The sequence below is a fragment of the Papio anubis genome, chromosome 9, assembly GCF_008728515.1.
Source record: "Papio anubis isolate 15944 chromosome 9, Panubis1.0, whole genome shotgun sequence".
In the NCBI taxonomy this organism is placed as follows: Eukaryota; Metazoa; Chordata; class Mammalia; order Primates; family Cercopithecidae; genus Papio; species Papio anubis.
Window position 1 is genome coordinate 113,993,846 of NC_044984.1, and position 16,813 is coordinate 114,010,658.

Consider the following 16,813-nt stretch of genomic DNA (forward strand, 5'->3'; position numbering starts at 1 on the left):
TCACGCCATTCTCCGGCCTCAGCCTCCTGAGTAGCTGGGACTACAGGCGCCCGCCACCTCGCCCGGCTAGTTTTTTGTATTTCTTAATAGAGACGGGGTTTCACCGCGTTAGCCAGGATGGTCTCGATCTCCTGACCTCGTGATCCGCCCGCCTCGGCCTCCCAACATGTTCTCTCACTTGCTCCTGGACCTTGCAATATCATAGACACTTCCCCATAGTGACCTAAAAATTGTTTCTTCCTTTTTAAAAGTTGCTTGGTATTCTACAAAATGAATGTATTCCGTTCATTTTGCCATTCTCCTACTGAACAACTTTTGGGATTTTGTAGTTTTTCATTTCCTTATTTCACCAAGTCTAAGATTCCATTGATTGTAAAAAGCATCCAATTTCAGAAATTAAAATATATGGGGATATGGTGGGTGACAGGTGCATCTTAGAATATATTTTTGCATGTAAATATTTTGTAAATAATGCTTGTAAATAATTTTCATGTGTGTATTTCTGCAGAAGTTTCCTAGGAGTAAAATTGTGTGTCAAAATGAAGGTGCATTTTTAAATTTTGATGCATACTGCCGAATTCCCTCCAAGAAACCTTATCTTAGTAATCTTGTGTTCCTCATTTCCTTAGCACAATGTCTGGTAATTTTTTAGGTACTAAATAATGTTCAGTATGTGAAATGCATGACCTGACCTGGCAAATGCAAAGTATTTTGAGATATTCACACACCATAAAACCCACAAAATATGACAATGACTGACAGTGAGATGAGAATATTTTACTACCGTATTTGTATGCACTTCTTGTTGAAGCACTGGCCAGAGTAAATGACAAACGCTAATGCATCTTATGCAAAAGGATGTTGCAGAAGTGATTACAAGATATCTTGCAAAATTACCTATCAAAAGATTGCACACTCAATAAAAATACACTAATAACTCCAGCATTTTACAACCCCCAACCTACTAGACATAAATAAAAAATTTCCAGAGATCTTATGGTCTGCCATTTTCTCAAATACCTGCAAGACTGCCTGCACCCCCGACTCTAATCTTCAGAAATCTTGATTCTCTGCAGGTCTGCAGTGCGGGCTGCATTTAACAAGCGCTCCAGGTTAATCTAATGCACTGTAAAGCGTGAGAGCACGTGCACTAAAAGGGCTTTAAGAAGAGGAGTTTCTGAATCAGATTTGCATTTTAGAAAGATCCCTCTGGCTGTAGAGTGTAGAATCAACTAAAAGTGGGCAAATATATCTAAATGGCATTATTCAGCCCAGCGCTTGAACGGCTCAGGTTGCCGGCGCGCTGGGGTGACCCCTGCCGGCACTCGGCAGCGCCTCGTCCCGGGCCGGGCCCTGAGCAGCCGGCTGCCGACTGCGACTGCGCGCTCCGAGGCCTGCAGAGACAGCCTCGGGGCACCTGTTACCGCACCGCTCAAGACCGGAAGCGGAAATGGAATCTAGATAGCCTCGCGCGTTTAGCCGGCCGCCGCCACCACCACGCCCTAGGCCGGGCCGACTTAAGGAGTCGCCGGAAGCGGAAGTCGCTGAGGGGTGGTGGAGCGGTTGGGAAAGTGTCGGTTTATTTTCGCGCTCCTTGCGTTCTCGCCACAGGTTGCCTGGGCAGGTAAAGCGCGATTGCGAGAACTCGGCAACGCTGCTGACTCGGCTAGAACCGGCTCCCGGCCCGAGCCCGAGGGGCGTGGTATCCCGGTGCTCCGATTCCCTTCCGCAGGCTCCTTGGGACCCGCGGTTCTGGGAGTCCCTTGCACAGGGTCCCTTTCCTGCAGTGGGGCTCCGTCCGGCTTCCCAGTGTCCCCGCAGACCCTCATCATGGGCAACACGAGCAGTGAGCGCGCCGCGTTGGAGCGGCATGGTGGCCATAAGACGCCTCGGAGGGACAGCTCGGGGGGCACCAAGGACGGGGACAGGCCCAAGATCCTGATGGACAGCCCCGAAGACGCCGACCTCTTCCACTCCGAGGAAATCAAGGTGCGAGCAGTGTGCAGGAATCCGATTCCCCTTGACTAATGTTGAGGAGAGAAACCCTCCACTAGATTACCGTCACATCTTTTCGAAAACCACCAGAACGGGGAGGGAGGTGGTACATTACCCGGTGCACTTAAAAGCCAGATGGTCCTGTAAGAGTCCTCTTAGCGGTCCAAGAACCTAAGTCTAATTACCAATATGAGAAAGTCACCCTGAGGGAGGAGGCACTCACTTCGTTTAACATCATTAAGGAGAAAGCAGCTCTGGGACAGTTTCAAATTCTTAATTAATTCAGAGTCAGCTAACAGTAGTTGAACCTAGCTTCTGCTTTTCTCTTAGGTGTAATTAATTTCACCGCTTTGAGACAAATTCCCTCACCTTTACACAAACTGGAGCTTTTGTAAAAGTTAGTTTGGGAGTTTATTATCCATTTTGGAGGCAAACCAGGTACATACACAAGCTGAAAGTTGAGTGGAACAGCTGACGGCGGTTGCCAGAGGTGTTTAGTTCTGCCCAACACTTGATTCGCCCTAGTTATTTTTATTTATTTATTTATTTATTTATTTATTTATTTTGAGACGGAGTCTCGCTCTCTTGCCCAGGCTGGAGGGTAGAACCACAATCTCAGCGCACTGCAACCTTCGTCTCCTGGGCTCAAGCCATCCTGCCTCAGCCTCCCGAGTAGCTGGGACTACAGGTGTGAGCCACCATGCCCGGCTAATTTTGTGTATTTTTGGTAGAGGCGGGGTTTCACCATGTTGCCCAGGTTGGTCTTGAACTCCTGACCTCAAGCGATCCGCCCGCGTGGGCCGCTCGAAGTGCTGGGATTACAGGCATGAGCCACCACTCCCAGCCTCACCCTGCTTTTTTTTTTTTTAAAGCGTACACAGAAAAGTCTTTCGACTTACAGAGGTCAGTGGGTAATGAGGGTCTGTTGGAAGGAGGCAGCCAGCAGCTACTGAACTTCCCTCTAGTGTTGTTTAAATATGACTTAATCGCGCTTAAGTAGGCCAGTGCAAACATTTTTCTTCCTGCTGCAGCCTGTTTAAATTCATCAAAAGCTCAGGTGATTTGACTCCTGCTTCAGCCACACTCCTGTTAACCACCTTCATATGGTGGATATTTCCAGCCTCAGGGTTCAGTCCAAGGACATTTAATGGTATTTATGTGTTATGTCCGAAAGGAACTAATTGTTTCAAGGAACAAAGTAGGTTTAGGAAAGATAAAGCTGCCCTCTGCCCAACATACCTGTTAGTATCCAATTTCATGTTAATCATCATCCATTTAATTGCCTGGCAACTCATTCCATCTGTGTTTGTCCTCATGTTGAGCGAGGTGATCACATCTCACACCTTCTTTTGGATCTGTTTTGAGCCTAACTACAAGAAGCCTGCTTTTATGTGGGCCTGCAACCTGTGGTTTGAACTTGCTTTCTGAATTTGTTGCATTCTTGAAGAGCTGTGTGCAAAGTGAACTTTAGAATCATGTTTCTCTAATGACTTGACGTCCTTTCCCCAGGAAGTAATTTTGGTCCCTGGTCCCAAGAAGGCTATTTAAGACACCAAAAGAATCAAACTACTTTGGTGTCTTTCTTCACCAAAGAAAGAACTACTTTCTTCAAGAAGTATTTGTTCTTTTACTATTCCAAAACTCCTCCAGCAAATGTTGAGCACACACATAATCTATGGGGAATGATTTCAAGCAGCGTCCATTCTCACTTCATTAGAAGTTACTGAAATCCCCAGATACCAAAAAAAGTCGTGAATTCTTTTAATTACACTAGTGCGCTATTTTGGGTATAGTTATTCTTAGTGTGAAGTGATTCCAGTCTGTTATTTAATATGTAGATCTTGTTAGAATTCAGCGAATGCAGGCATCATTTGGATAAGCTGAGGTATTTGAAAGGAAGGGGCTGGAAGCCTGCTTAACTCCCTAAAGAGTCTTCCAACCAGAACCCTCTGCTCTTTTTAAGTCTTTGGCTCCTGACTAGGAAAAAATCGAAAAGGTGCATGACTACATATGTCATCCAGGTAGAGTTGGATGAGTTTCTTATTCTGGAATACCTCAGTTATATGGAACTTACCACACGAGGTTATCCTTTATCCTAATGAGGCTTCAGTCTTTGTCTTGCTTTATTCCCCAGTCCCTAGACAGAACTTTGTGAGCAGTTTTTCCCCATCCTCAAAATCTGAATTTGCCCATTTTCAGGTTGACAGCTCTAGAATTGTTCCTCTTAAATTTTCATGTACAGTCATACATCACTTAATGACAGGGACATGTTCTGAGAAATACATCATTAGGTGATTTTATCATTGTGTGAACATCGTAGAGTGTACTTACACAAACCTAGTCTGCTAGTCTATTCTCAGGCTGCTATGTAGACATACCCGAGACTGGGTAATTTATGAAGAAAAGAAGTTTAATTGACTCAGTTCCGCATAGCTGGGGAGGCCTTAGGAAACTTAAAATCATGGTAAAAGGCACCTCTTCACAGGGCAGCAGAAGAGAGAATGAGAGCAAGCAGGGGAAATGCCAGACACTTATAAAACCATCAGATCTCATGAGATTCACTCACTGTCAGAGAACAGCATGGGGGAAACCGCCCCCATGATTGATTACCTCCACCTGGCCCTGCCCTTGACACGTGGGGATTATGGGGATTACAATTCAAGGTGAGATTTGGGTGGGGACGAGGAGCCAAACCATATCACCTAGTCTATACGGTGTAACCTATTGCTCATGGGCTGTAAACCTGTATAGAATGTTATTCTACTGAATACTGTAGACACTTATTCTACAAGTGTATTTAAGGATTTGTGTATTTTAGTATATCTAAACATAGAAAAGATACAACAAAAATATGGTATAATCTTATGGGACTACCATATATACAGTCCATTGTTGACTAAGACATCGTGCACATGAGTGTACTTCAAATCTTGCTTAATTAAGGAAGGAACATGACATTTATTAAGCTAGTCTTGGATTCATAGTTGCCCCTTCCAAGTGGGTTTTATAGCTTCTCCTAGAATTTTGATGTCAACCTCTTTAATGACAACAAAGCTAATTAGTAAGCACTCGCTGTGTCAGACACTATGCAGAGCACTTACATGGACTGTCTCAGTCTTCACAACCTTAAAAAATATATTTCTGTTTTGCAGGCAGGGAAACTGAGGCACCACTAGTAAGTTTCCAATCCTATGAACCTAGGTGGTAACAGCTGCCTCTTTAGAAAAAATTGTCAATATCGTCTGTTGTAGGGAGCTCGCTTATGGCTTTCTGAGTAAACTGCTCTGCTTCTAGGCACCGGAGAAGGAGGAATTCCTGGCCTGGCAGCATGATCTGGAAGTGAATGATAAAGCCCCCGCCCAGGCTCGGCCAACTGTGTTTCGGTGGACGGGGGGCGGAAAGGAAGTTTACTTATCTGGGTCTTTCAACAACTGGAGTAAACTTCCCCTCACCAGAAGGTAATTGCCTGGGGAGTGTTCACTTATTTGTCTTAACATAAATTCTCTTCTTTCTGAAACATCTGTGGGAGAATAGAAAACGGATGTTTGTATAAAATGGATGGCTAGTAGAAAAATGATTTTGCTTAATAAGTCTTAAGGTTCAAATGTTAAACCTTAGTGGTCTCTAGGTTTAGAGTACAGAAGAAAGAGACTATTTCTGTTTCACAGACATCTTTCACTTCAGATCCTCACCTATCTGTTCAGTCAGGACTTTTCCACAGAAACACAAAAATCTATTCCTAATGCAGTAAGGGGGCACTGGCCTGGGAATCTTAGAAACCCACATTTGAGCCCACATTGGCCACGCTGACATGGCCTAACACCTGAGCCTCAGCGTTCCTTTCTGTAAAGAGGGAATATTGGACCAGATGATCTCTGAGGGTTCATCTGACTTTGACTCTGTGTAATACTTTGTTTGAAAAGTACATGTTGGCTGGGCATGGTGGCTCATGCCTATAATCCCAGCACTTTTGGAGGCTGAGGCAGGAGGATTGCTTGAGGCTAGGAGTTCAAGACCAGCCTGGGCAACATAGTGAGACCCCCATTTCTACAAAAACAATAAAAATTGGCTGGGCATGGTGGTGTGCACCTGTAGCCCCAGCTACTCAGGAGGCTGAGATGGGAGGATTGTTTGAGAGGTCAGTACTGTAGTGAGCAGTGGTTGCAGCACTGCACTCCAGCCTGGACAACAGAGCAAGACTTTGTCTCCAAAAAGAAAAAATACATACTATGTAGGCATCATTAGCAAGGATTATAGTAAGACATTTTATCAGGAACCCCAGCATGGACTTCTGTCTTAAGTTGTCAGTGAGAGAACACCTTTAGTGAGTATTCCTGAGAAAATGAGGGAGAAAGTGTCAGGCCTACTGTCGGGCACTGCCTGCTTTCCAGCGGTTCCGTTGGAGAAGGAGGGAGCCACTCAGCCCAGCAGTCACAAGTCAGTTCAAGTCGGGACAAAACAACCCAATGAAAGGGCTCTTCCAGAGTGTGGTTTTTCGTTGTTAGGCAAGTTTCTTTAGAGAACATCTGAGCTTCCTTTTCAGTTGATCCCTTCTCCTGCCCAAGGCAAAGTGACAAAGGGTAAAACGAGGCAGCTTGCTGTTTGTCTTGTGGTGTTATCCTCCTTGGCATCCAGGAGCCTTTCTAGCTTGAGAAGCACAAATGCCTGACTGTTGACCTTTTCACGTTGGGGCTGTGGTTTCCTGGTATTTGAGCAAGGTGCGTTTTCAGGAAAGTGTGTCACACTGCTGCTTCCTTATGGCCTTTCCAGTTTGAGATCATTATGCTGAATTGTCTAAATGGGCTAAAAATGTTTGTTCTGCAGCTGAACTCTTGGTTTTATGTGGAAACGTTTTGTTCTGTAGCTGGTTTGGCAAGTAAGCTCAGGAGGCAGCCCATCCCACTGAATTCCTCTGCTTCCTTTTTCCTCGCAGCCACAATAACTTTGTAGCCATCCTGGATCTGCCGGAAGGAGAGCATCAGTACAAGTTCTTTGTGGATGGCCAGTGGACCCACGACCCTTCCGAGGTACTCTTCCTCCCACCTCTGGTCCTCTGGGCGCCCGCACAATCCAAACAAATCACCTTCCCAAGGGATTGCCGCCAGGTCCCTTTGCCGAGCTAGTAAAAGTTCCTGTGTGTGGCAGAGCTGGACAGCAGCTGTAACTGTCAGACAGTTGGCATACTTGACCAAGATGAGCAGGGTGGCTAGCCAGGAGATGAGGCCTTCCAGCCAGGAACTCCAAGTCCTCTGAAGAAGAACTCCGCAGACCTTCCACGTTATGATTTCTGCCTGTCTGTCTCTTCCCAGCCCATAGTAACCAGCCAGCTTGGCACAGTTAACAACATCATTCAAGTGAAGAAAACTGACTTTGAAGTATTTGATGCTTTAATGGTGGATTCCCAAAAGTGCTCCGATGTGTCTGGTATGAACACAGTTATTTTATACCACATGCGTGCAGGTGGGGGCTGTACAGTCTAGAAATACTCTTGTTTCTCTTGCCTCTCTTGAGCTGAAGCTGCCCAATCAGATAGGCATTTGTGGCCCCCCCTTAAAGGCCACAGAACTTAATTCCTAACTGTCAAGTTGTTGAAATTTAGCCGCAAGGGAGGTATAAGTCATTTCCCTGGTCCTCTCAGGTATTCAGTAGGTCTCCTTGGCTACAGAAAGCAGACAGCGGAAATGGAACCATAGGTTGATCTCACGCCAAGGGCAGGGCTGAAGAGGCCCTGGAGGGTCGCACTGAGTCAGTGACAGCCCAGGGCTGGGGAAGCCTGTGTCTCATCCCACTTGTGGTGCCTGAAGCATTTCAGCCTGACGGTGGTGAAGGGACACCTCAGTGACCTTAGCGGTCACTTGTGTGGTACATTGGTACCTTGTGAGAATCCCTTCAGGGAGGAGGCGGCTCCCCATGGGAAACAGCCTGCACAGTGCAGGTCTCCTTGATGGGAAGCTATTTGGTACAGAAATACAGACCCAGTAAAACTTCCCCATCTTCTAAGAGCGTTTCAGGCATCGAGGTTTTAGTAAATTGCTTTCCTTCCAAGCCCCCCGGGAAGAAACGAGCTGGAACATGGTTCGTACAGTTCAGGGGGAGGAGGGCTGCGATCTGAGGTGTTGGTGCCAACCACACTTCCCCTTCTTGGAGGCGGGGGCTTAACAATTCCTGGACCCTGAGGGAGGCAGTGGAAAGATGCCCCAGAAGAACATCTGGCGCACTAAGAGAACAGATGCCGTTCAGCTGACAGTTCTTCGTCATTGTCTAGTTGGGCCTGGAAGTTCTGCCACCAGGATTTCTTGTTACCAGTTCAGAAATCACAGGGGTAGAATGACCACACTGGGCTCACTGTGGTTGACAGTTTGTTGAGCAGGACTTGGAAATCAAATTCAGTGTGCTTTTATCTGGATAATTAGTCTTTTAGAGATAATGTAGGTTTTTTACAGATAGTTGGGAATCAGGGAATGGAGGAAGTGTGCCCAGATATCCTCCGAAATGTGTAACTTACTGGTACATGTAATTTTCGGCCACTTACAAGCTTTCTAGTCAAGTTTCCACCTAGGGAAAGAAAACGGAGCCCTCACTGATAAGAAGCTAATTCCGCGTTCTCTACAGACTTCTATTTCGACACTTACTTCCTCAAAATGTTATCTACTCCTTATGGCTCAGTTTTCTGCACTTAATGCTTTTCTCAGTTTCTTGCTGTAATATGGTTGGGTCACATAAAAGGGGCTTGTCCCCTAAAAAATGACATTGAGGGAATTGGCAGAGCTGGGGCATAGCAGATTTTCTCTGGACGAGCCCCAGGATCTGGCCACCAGAATCATCCCATGCATTCTTTGGATGATGGCTTGGTACCTTCCGGCTGGCCAGACGTCACTGTCCAGCTGTGCTAGCATTATGAAATCTTGCTCTTGTAGAAGCTTCTCAGTGTATCTGAATAATCCAGATACTCAAGCAAGAGTTTGGAAGGAACTCGAGTGTAATGGAGTTAAAGAGCCGTCAGAAATTGGGCTTTCAATCCCCCCCCCCACCATTTTGAAATACGCCTCGTTTAACCTGTTTTCTCCACTGCCTCTGTCTAAACAGACTGCCTTATCTTCTGTTGTATTGCGGCTGGCGGTGTCCATAACTTGGACTTAGCCACTTAATCCTCACTTAGTCTCCAGCTTCTTTGTGGTTTTGCCAGCCCAGCCTGAAGGGAGAAGGAAGTATTATTCTGCCGTGCATGTGGGATTACGTTATCGAGAACAGCCTCCTTGTGATCTGACCCAGACTCACTGGCTGGGCCACGTCTTCCACTAGGGCATCTGAGTTGACTACTGAGTTGTATGCTAGTCACCCAGATTCCAAAAGGGTTTTCTCCTCTCTGTTCTGCACTCTTGGAACCAGTGCATCCTTCAAGAGAACGTAAATCTGCATTGAGGGAACAAGAGAAAAGGAAGACAAGATGATGACAACATAAATAAGGCTGCTGCTAGAATGCCTGATTTTCCAAGTAAATGTCCTGTTACCATCTCCCAACAGAGCTGTCCAGCTCCCCGCCGGGACCCTACCATCAGGAGCCATACGTCTGCAAACCCGAAGAGCGCTTTCGGGCGCCACCCATTCTCCCCCCGCATCTCCTCCAGGTCATCCTAAACAAGGACACAGGGATTTCCGTAAGTAGGTGGGCGTCTGCCTGGACCGTCCTCCATGGGTCATGTTCAGTTGCTTTCTTTCCTGTGTCCACCTTTTGCAAAGCAGCAGGTGAGCAAGCTCAGCGTCGCCTCCTTGTGTGAACTGTGCCGTTCACCTCTGCTGTGGGGATGGGCTGATAGCAAGAGTGTGGACGCCGAGTGTGGATGCCGCCGCCTCGTCTTACAAAGCCTTTCTGCACTTTTCTTCCTTGTCCTTCACTCCTGCTTCAGCCTGAGCCCTGTTCCATTTAAATTTCACGACAAATTGTAATACCATCCCTTCTTAGTAAGCTACATACTGGAACTCATGCTCTGGCCCCCACATTTTAGAATCTAGTTTTAATCATTAAATTGCTTTTAGAAATATCTGTATTCCTGGATCAAAATTTGGGGTATCTAGGTAACACACATTTCTCCTCCGGGAAATCATTACCTGCAGAAAAGAAGTGTGTGTCGTCCTGGATCCTGAAGAACAGCCAATTCTGTTGTGATTCTGTTTTCTGTCCCATCTAACTTGGATTGCCTGCCCAGTCCACCTCGCTCTGGAATGTATGGCACAGCCATAATTCTTAGGAATCCAGGAATTCAGCTTGGCCCAAATTACGTCATAAGAGACACTGTTTCTGAGGCGCTTAAAGTGACCATGCTGCTACTGAACACCCCACCCTGAAGTGGAGGGCACGTGTGCCGAGATGAGGAGGGAACATGTACACGTGCAGGCGTCCCTACAGCGGTCCCTGCCGGGCTGCCAGGACAGGGTCTCAGTGCTTGTTACCCTACTCCAACAGGACTTGCCTTTCTCAGGTCACCTCCTGTGCTGGGAGTGCCCCTGCAGCTGGGTGGCCATCCTGCCCCTCCATAAGAGGACAGGGCCGTGGCCCACACTTCAAAGAGGCCGGGGTAAATGCCTGGCCAGAGACACACACCGATGCCTCCAGCAGGCATGCAGGGAGCTCCCTTCAGGTCAGAAGGGAGGCCCAGAAGAGGCCAGTGGTAAGCAGGACCCACCGTCTCTCCAGCGCTGAGTTGGCAACAGTCTCAAATAGGCCACAGGTGAAGAGTTTCAAGGACATGTAGCTTCTGCCTTAGAAGCGCTTAGTCGACACTGCTTCCCTTAGCTCTAACTTTACAAAGGTTGGTGGGTTAGATGACTTTCAGTGCCCTCCTAAGCTAGTAAGGTTTTGTTTTTTCTAGAAAAGGGAGGCATCACTAGCCATCTTCTCTGATGGAGACTGCTGCTGGGAATAGACGAGCTGAGAGTGGCCCAGGGGGCTGTGAATATGAGAATGTCAGGACCCGTCTGTCCAAGGTAGCACCAAGCTCTAATGTAAACTGTGGTTACAGTTGTCATTACTAAAGCGTTAACATTTATTTTGCCCCAAACTAATCTTAAGTGCTTTTCATGTATTTAAGCCTCACAACCACTATGTGAAGTAGGTGCTGCTATTACCCCCATTTTAGGGATGGGGAAACAAGCACAGAGAAGTAGGGAAAACACTTACAATCTACTCTCTTAGAGATTTGCAGGAATGTAATACGTGGTTATTAATAGTCACCGTGTTGCACAGACGATCTCTTGAACTTACTCCTCCTGTCTAACTGAAATGTTGTGTTCTTTGACCAGCATCTCCCTACCCCCCCCACTCCTAGCTGCTGGCAACCACCACTCCACTGTCTACTTCTGTGAGTTTGACTTTCTTAGATTCCACTTAAGTGACATCATATGGGATTTGTCTTTCTGTGCCTAGCTTATTTCACTTAATGTCCTCCAGGTTTATCCATGCTGTCACAAATGACAGGATTCCTTTAAGGCTCAGCAGTACTCCATTGTGTATCTCGGTACCTCATTTCTTTATCCATTCATCCACTGGTGGACACCTACGTTGATTCCACGTCTTGGCTATTATGAATAGAGCTGCAGTGAACGTGGGAGTACAGATATCTCTGACATGCTGATTTCACTTCCTTGGAGTATCTGCCCTGTAGTGGGATTGCTAGATCATGTGGTAATTTTAGTTATGATTTTTGAGGAACCTTCATACCATTTTCCATAATGGTTGTACTAATTTACATGCCCATCAGCACTGCACTAAAAGTAGCTTTTAAGTGTTCTCACCACAAAAAAATGGTAAGCATGTTATGTGTGTGTTAATGAGCTTGATTTAGCCATTCCACAACATATCCATATTTCAAAACAACATATTGTACATGGTAAATATACACAATTTTATCTGTCAATCTTTGAAATTGATTACTTTTTTAAAAAACACCTCTTAAGTTCACACAGTAACTGGCCGAGCCAGCATTCACATCAGGCTGGCCGGTAGTTGGTGCTCTCAGCAGCCACCCCGAACGGCCTCCCAGCAGGAGCTTGCTCAGTATTTGTTGACACAATGATTGGCCCAGTCTCTGGGATCCTAAGCCTACAGCAGTTGTTCTACACTTTTTTCCATTTGAATTGCGTTTATAAAAGTTGGGGGTATACAGTGAAAAAATAAATCCCAGTTTCTGGCTTCTCTTAAAACACAGGAAGGCGCGGCGGGCAGTTCTGAGTGCCAGCCCGGTGGGAACTTTTCCAGAGTAGTGGTGTCTTGCCCAGGTGTCCGTTTCATTCTTCAGGTTATTGTCTGAGTCTTACAGATACAAGTTTCGAATCCATTGCTCAGGAGCGTTTAGTGCAGACGGTCTCTTCCTGTGTTCTCTGAAAGTTCTTTTAACAGACAGCCACTTTCTTCCTGCCCCTCCCTCCACAAGAGGACAGGGCCGTGGCCCACACTTCAAAGGGGCCAGGGTAAATGCCTCCAGCAGGCACGCAGGGAGCTCCCTTCAGGTCAGAAGGCATGACCTTCATCTCACCTGTCGTCTTGGACAAGCCCTTGCGCTGCCTGACTTGGGAAGAGAGGTCGGCCTGAGTGCCGCCTCCTGTCCTTTGCTGGCGCTGTGAAATAAAGGGGAGAATCTTTTTTTCCAAATCCCAAATGCTCACCACTGCCTTTGTTCCCTCACAGTGTGATCCAGCTTTGCTCCCTGAGCCCAATCATGTCATGCTGAACCACCTGTATGCACTGTCTATCAAGGTAATGCCATGTCTGTTCCCGTGAGAGCTGTGTTGCCCAGTGTGTGCTCTGAGGACCCCCAGCAGTGGAATGACCTGGGGGAACTGACTTAAAGGGCAGCTTCCAGGGTCTGACACAGGCCCTCAGGCTCAGGTTCTGAAGATGGCCCGGGAATTTGTGGTTTTATGAAGCCCTTAATGATTCTCATGTACTCTGAGGCTCGAGCCCCTTAGTCCAGCCTTTGATCATTTCCACCTTGTTCCTTAGGATGGAGTGATGGTGCTCAGCGCAACCCACCGGTACAAGAAGAAGTACGTCACCACCTTGTTATACAAGCCCATATGAAGAGCTGGGGGCCGATGGTGGCCCAGGAGACAGTGCACTGCCAGGCTCCACGCGTGCATGCTTTCCCAAGAGGGGGCGGACTGTACATTGCTCATTTCACACTCTTTAGAAGACATTTCATACTTGCCCTGGTCCTCCTTGAAGGTTTGTCCAGGCAGAGCAGCTCCTGCAGCACCTCGGTCTGTGACAGTCCTCCTAGCACCCCCATGGCTTTGAGCCTCCGGGATTCATCAAGGCCAAGAAAAGAGGGGAGGGGCAGCAGAGTATCTGCAGCCCTGGCCCCTGGGTGCGTGAGGCCAGGTGCAGCTCTAAACCCGCATTCTCGATTCTTCTTAAGCCAAAAATGAACGCTAACTCCTTTGCCAGTAAAATTCTGGGAAACAGGGACTGAAGCCACACATCGTTTCCAGTCGTCTGTGTGTTTTTGACAGCCACTTGTCCGTGTTGAGGCCTGGCTGTGGAACTAAGTACAGTGTTGGTCTTGCCTCTCCTTCCAAATCAGCAATAGATTGTCTCTCGGCTCCAGGGAGGTGTCATTTCTATAGAAATTAGAAGCCGTCTGATTTCTAGATGAAGTTTTACAATTGTTTCTTATAGTCGCGTGCACTAAGTACTCTGTAAGCAGAGGTGACTGGCTGTGCAGCCTTAAGGCAATTTTTTAAGTCACCACGACTGGAAGTCATATGAACTCTGCTCAGCAATAATCTGTTCTCAGAACAGACCTCTCAACCCACTGCCGGATTTCTCCATTCAGCTGGATGATCCTGAGGACCAACCAGTTAGCTGGCAGGTCGTCCAGCTTTTTATTTCAGTCATAATAGATGACGGTGTTAACCGTGAAAACTTGAGAGGCACTCTACCCTCCTCCCTGTAAAATCAACACAGTGTGATTTTACAAGGTCCCGTGGCACCTTGCTCAGGACCTCTGCCCCTAGTTAGCAAGCAAGACGGTAGCAGTTGCTGCTGATTCTGAAAGGAATGTAGAACTTGACAGCAGCCTTCTGAGTTTGGGTCAGGAAGATGTCCTTTGGACCAAAGCAGACTCCTTTACACGCAGCTGTTTCCCAGGAGTCGCCACAGATGTGCCCACTATCCTAGGTTCCTGTGAGTCAGCGGAAGCTCCTGTTACACCCTTTGCTTCTGGTGGGAGAGGGAGGAGTGAGCTCCCTGGGTTCCAGTATTTACTTGGTATACCTGAGTTTGGGGGTACCCTTTTTTTTACTGTTTTCAAAACAGTGAATTACTGTCACCTTGATGTACAAGTTTCAATAAAACTTTGTAAAAATAATTAGACATGTGCCTGGAGGAGCTCTGATTTTACTCAGTCCCTTGGAGAAGAGATGACTCTTCCAGAGTTGCGTTTCAGTACCATTCTTGTGGCTCTGAGTGGACAGGGCTACTCCAGCTGCCCAGGCCTGAGAACCATTCCTGTGACCCACCCATTCACACAGTTTGGAAGCCTGTTAAGGGACCCCTATAACTGAGCCCCTCTGAACAGCTCGAGTCACAAGGGAAAGCTGAAGGAGGGTAACAGCTGAGGCCCCTGGCTTCGGCAAGTTGGTGGTGTCCCCAGGCTAGACGGTTTGTTTCCTTTTACTCCTAAACAAGCCCTACGGGACAGCCTGGGATTGTGACCCTGGTGTGTGAGATACCAGGACATTTGTGGAGTCAGAGCTATTTTCATCCACTAAAAAAGGCTATGTCCTTCCTCCAAAAAGGTGGAAGGTTATGGGTGTCCCTTTAAGCCTTCTCAGGTTATCAGGGAACATTTTAAATTTAGCAGGAAAGCATGCTAATGAGCTCTACCCACTGGTGCAGAAAATCCAAGCTGAAAATGCTATGTAAAATAAGACTCGTGTACTGGAGCCGGTCACCCCGTGAGTTCGCCAAGCCCTGGGGCCACAGGGAACTTCCAGGTGAGGTCACTGCTGAGATGGAGGAGACGCAAAACAAGAGGACGTGGTCAGAGACAACACGTGTGTGCATATTCAAAGGATTTCATTTTCTTTAAAAAGCACATTATAGTCGGAAAGCCTGCCCACCAAGTGAAAGCCTGCATACCCAAGAAGCTAAAGGTTAACAGTGATTTTACAAAGGTGGAAAAGGAGACCTTGTTTTGCCCAAATCGCAGGGGCAAAACCATATGTCAAATTGTGTCCTATGACCAAGTAATCCTTTCTCCATTAGCATTTCCTTTATGGGTGAGGACTTACAGTTAGTTAAAGCTTAACTCAAATTGCTTTTCAATGAAGATATATTTTTCCCTCTAGAAACTGATAGGTGAATTTATAGAGCCAAATTAAAGCCTAAAAATTACTAAAATGTAAATCAGTATTGCAGGGCCAGGGCCACAACAGGAAGTCAAAAAGCCAGACAAGAAAATTGCGCCTGCACCTCAACTAGCTCAATTAGGAAATCTCCAAGGCTCCTAAGGCTGAGAGGAAAAACCTGGAACATCATGATACGATCTATGGCTGAGGTCAGAGACTGAACGAGCCATTCTAGGAAAGAACAAAATTTCATTTTAATTCAGTTCCTTCTGTATGAGCACAATTTCACTTTCAAGCATTTACTTCCCATATCTGATCCTCCCCTGCTATTATGTCACCTTCAAAATTCAAATGTCCCCAGTGCGATAGTACTAAGAGGTAGGGCCTTTAAGAAGAGATTAGGTCATGAGAGCCCCTCTTCTCATGAATGAAATTAAGGTTCTTATCAAAGAGGCTCCAGGCAGCATTCAGCTCATGTGCCCTGGCACCTTCTGCCACATGAGGACACGCAGCTTTTCTCCCTTCCAGAGCACCCAAGCACAAGGCGCCATCTTGGAAGCAGAGAGTAGCCCTCACTAGACAAGCAAACCTGCCCATGCCTTAATCTTGGACTTCCAGCCTCCAGAACTCTGAGCAAATGAATTTTTGTTCTTTATAAATTACCCACTGTCAGGTATTTTGTTAAAGCAGCACTGAATGGGCTAAGACATCCACCAGTGTTTACAAATGGTTTGAATGAATTGATGAAGACCCAAGACATGGACCACTCATCAAATCATAATGTTTCTGAGGAATAAAGCTTCAGCACTTCTCTTGACCAGCAAATTAGTGGAGAAACAAACTAGAGCCTTCTGCCCTGGTATGCCAGCTATAATTGTCTTCAGGAGAAAACACGGAAGTTGTAGATACATACACATTTCTTCTAAAACCCCAGTCATCCCTATTAGAATTGTAAAAACATCCACAGGGTCCTCCTAAGAGTCATCGTCACTGTAGTGAGCCAGACATTTGGAGAAGATCCCGAAAGCTGGAGCAGCAGCCGGAGCCCTGTCTCTGGGACCCCAGCCACTGGCTCTAGGATGAGCCACTGGGCTCTGCCCTCAGGGTTGGCTCCCACAACTACATTGTCTTGTCTTTCATACAACTAAAGGGCCTTTCCCCAGATGAGGATGCCAGCTCTTAACTGCTACCTCCCCCTAGAGTGAATTCGCCCAGGCCATCTGAAATACTCACTGGCCAGTGAGAACAGGCCAAGATGTGTATACCCTTGGTCGATTTTATGTTTCCTTTTTTGTGGCTTTCTGAAACACAGCCTGAGTTATGCAGAGTAATAAAGTCATTTTCAAGGTTTTTTCGTCTACCTCTAACAATCCCTCTAGGGTAAATAGAGTTCCGTTCATCATTAATAGACTCAAGGGAAAACAAAGTGATCAACACTGGACTCTATTTCCACTACCCCCACCCTTCCCAG

General features: G+C 46.7%; 1 protein-coding gene across 2 annotated transcripts; it reads left to right on the plus strand.

The window, feature by feature from the left end:
• The first annotated feature begins 1,335 nt into the window (after window positions 1-1,335).
• Window positions 1,336-16,692, plus strand: PRKAB1 (protein kinase AMP-activated non-catalytic subunit beta 1). 2 transcript variants are annotated; one of them, XM_009181807.4, is made up of 7 exons: window positions 1,336-1,989; window positions 5,290-5,453; window positions 6,929-7,022; window positions 7,305-7,419; window positions 9,520-9,661; window positions 12,680-12,748; window positions 12,995-16,692. In XM_009181807.4, exons 1-6 carry the CDS (start codon window positions 1,831-1,833, stop codon window positions 12,720-12,722), a joined length of 717 nt encoding a protein of 238 aa, XP_009180071.1. In that variant the 5' UTR covers window positions 1,336-1,830; the 3' UTR covers window positions 12,723-12,748; window positions 12,995-16,692. The 2 variants fall into 2 exon arrangements, with proteins under 2 accessions (XP_009180071.1, XP_003907287.1); XM_003907238.5 differs by having other exon boundaries at window positions 9,520-9,653; window positions 12,995-16,167.
• The last annotated feature ends 121 nt before the right edge of the window (window positions 16,693-16,813 follow it).

Bases quoted from the DNA above. Each gene is read 5' to 3' on its own strand.
- PRKAB1 (XM_003907238.5), top strand. From the start codon at position 1,831: ATGGGCAACACGAGCAGTGAGCGCGCCGCGTTGGAGCGGCATGGTGGC. The intron at 5,454-6,928 runs GTAATTGCCTGG...TTTTCCTCGCAG, and splicing joins AAACTTCCCCTCACCAGAAG to CCACAATAACTTTGTAGCCA. The intron at 9,654-12,679 runs GTAAGTAGGTGG...GTTCCCTCACAG, and splicing joins ACAAGGACACAGGGATTTCC to TGTGATCCAGCTTTGCTCCC.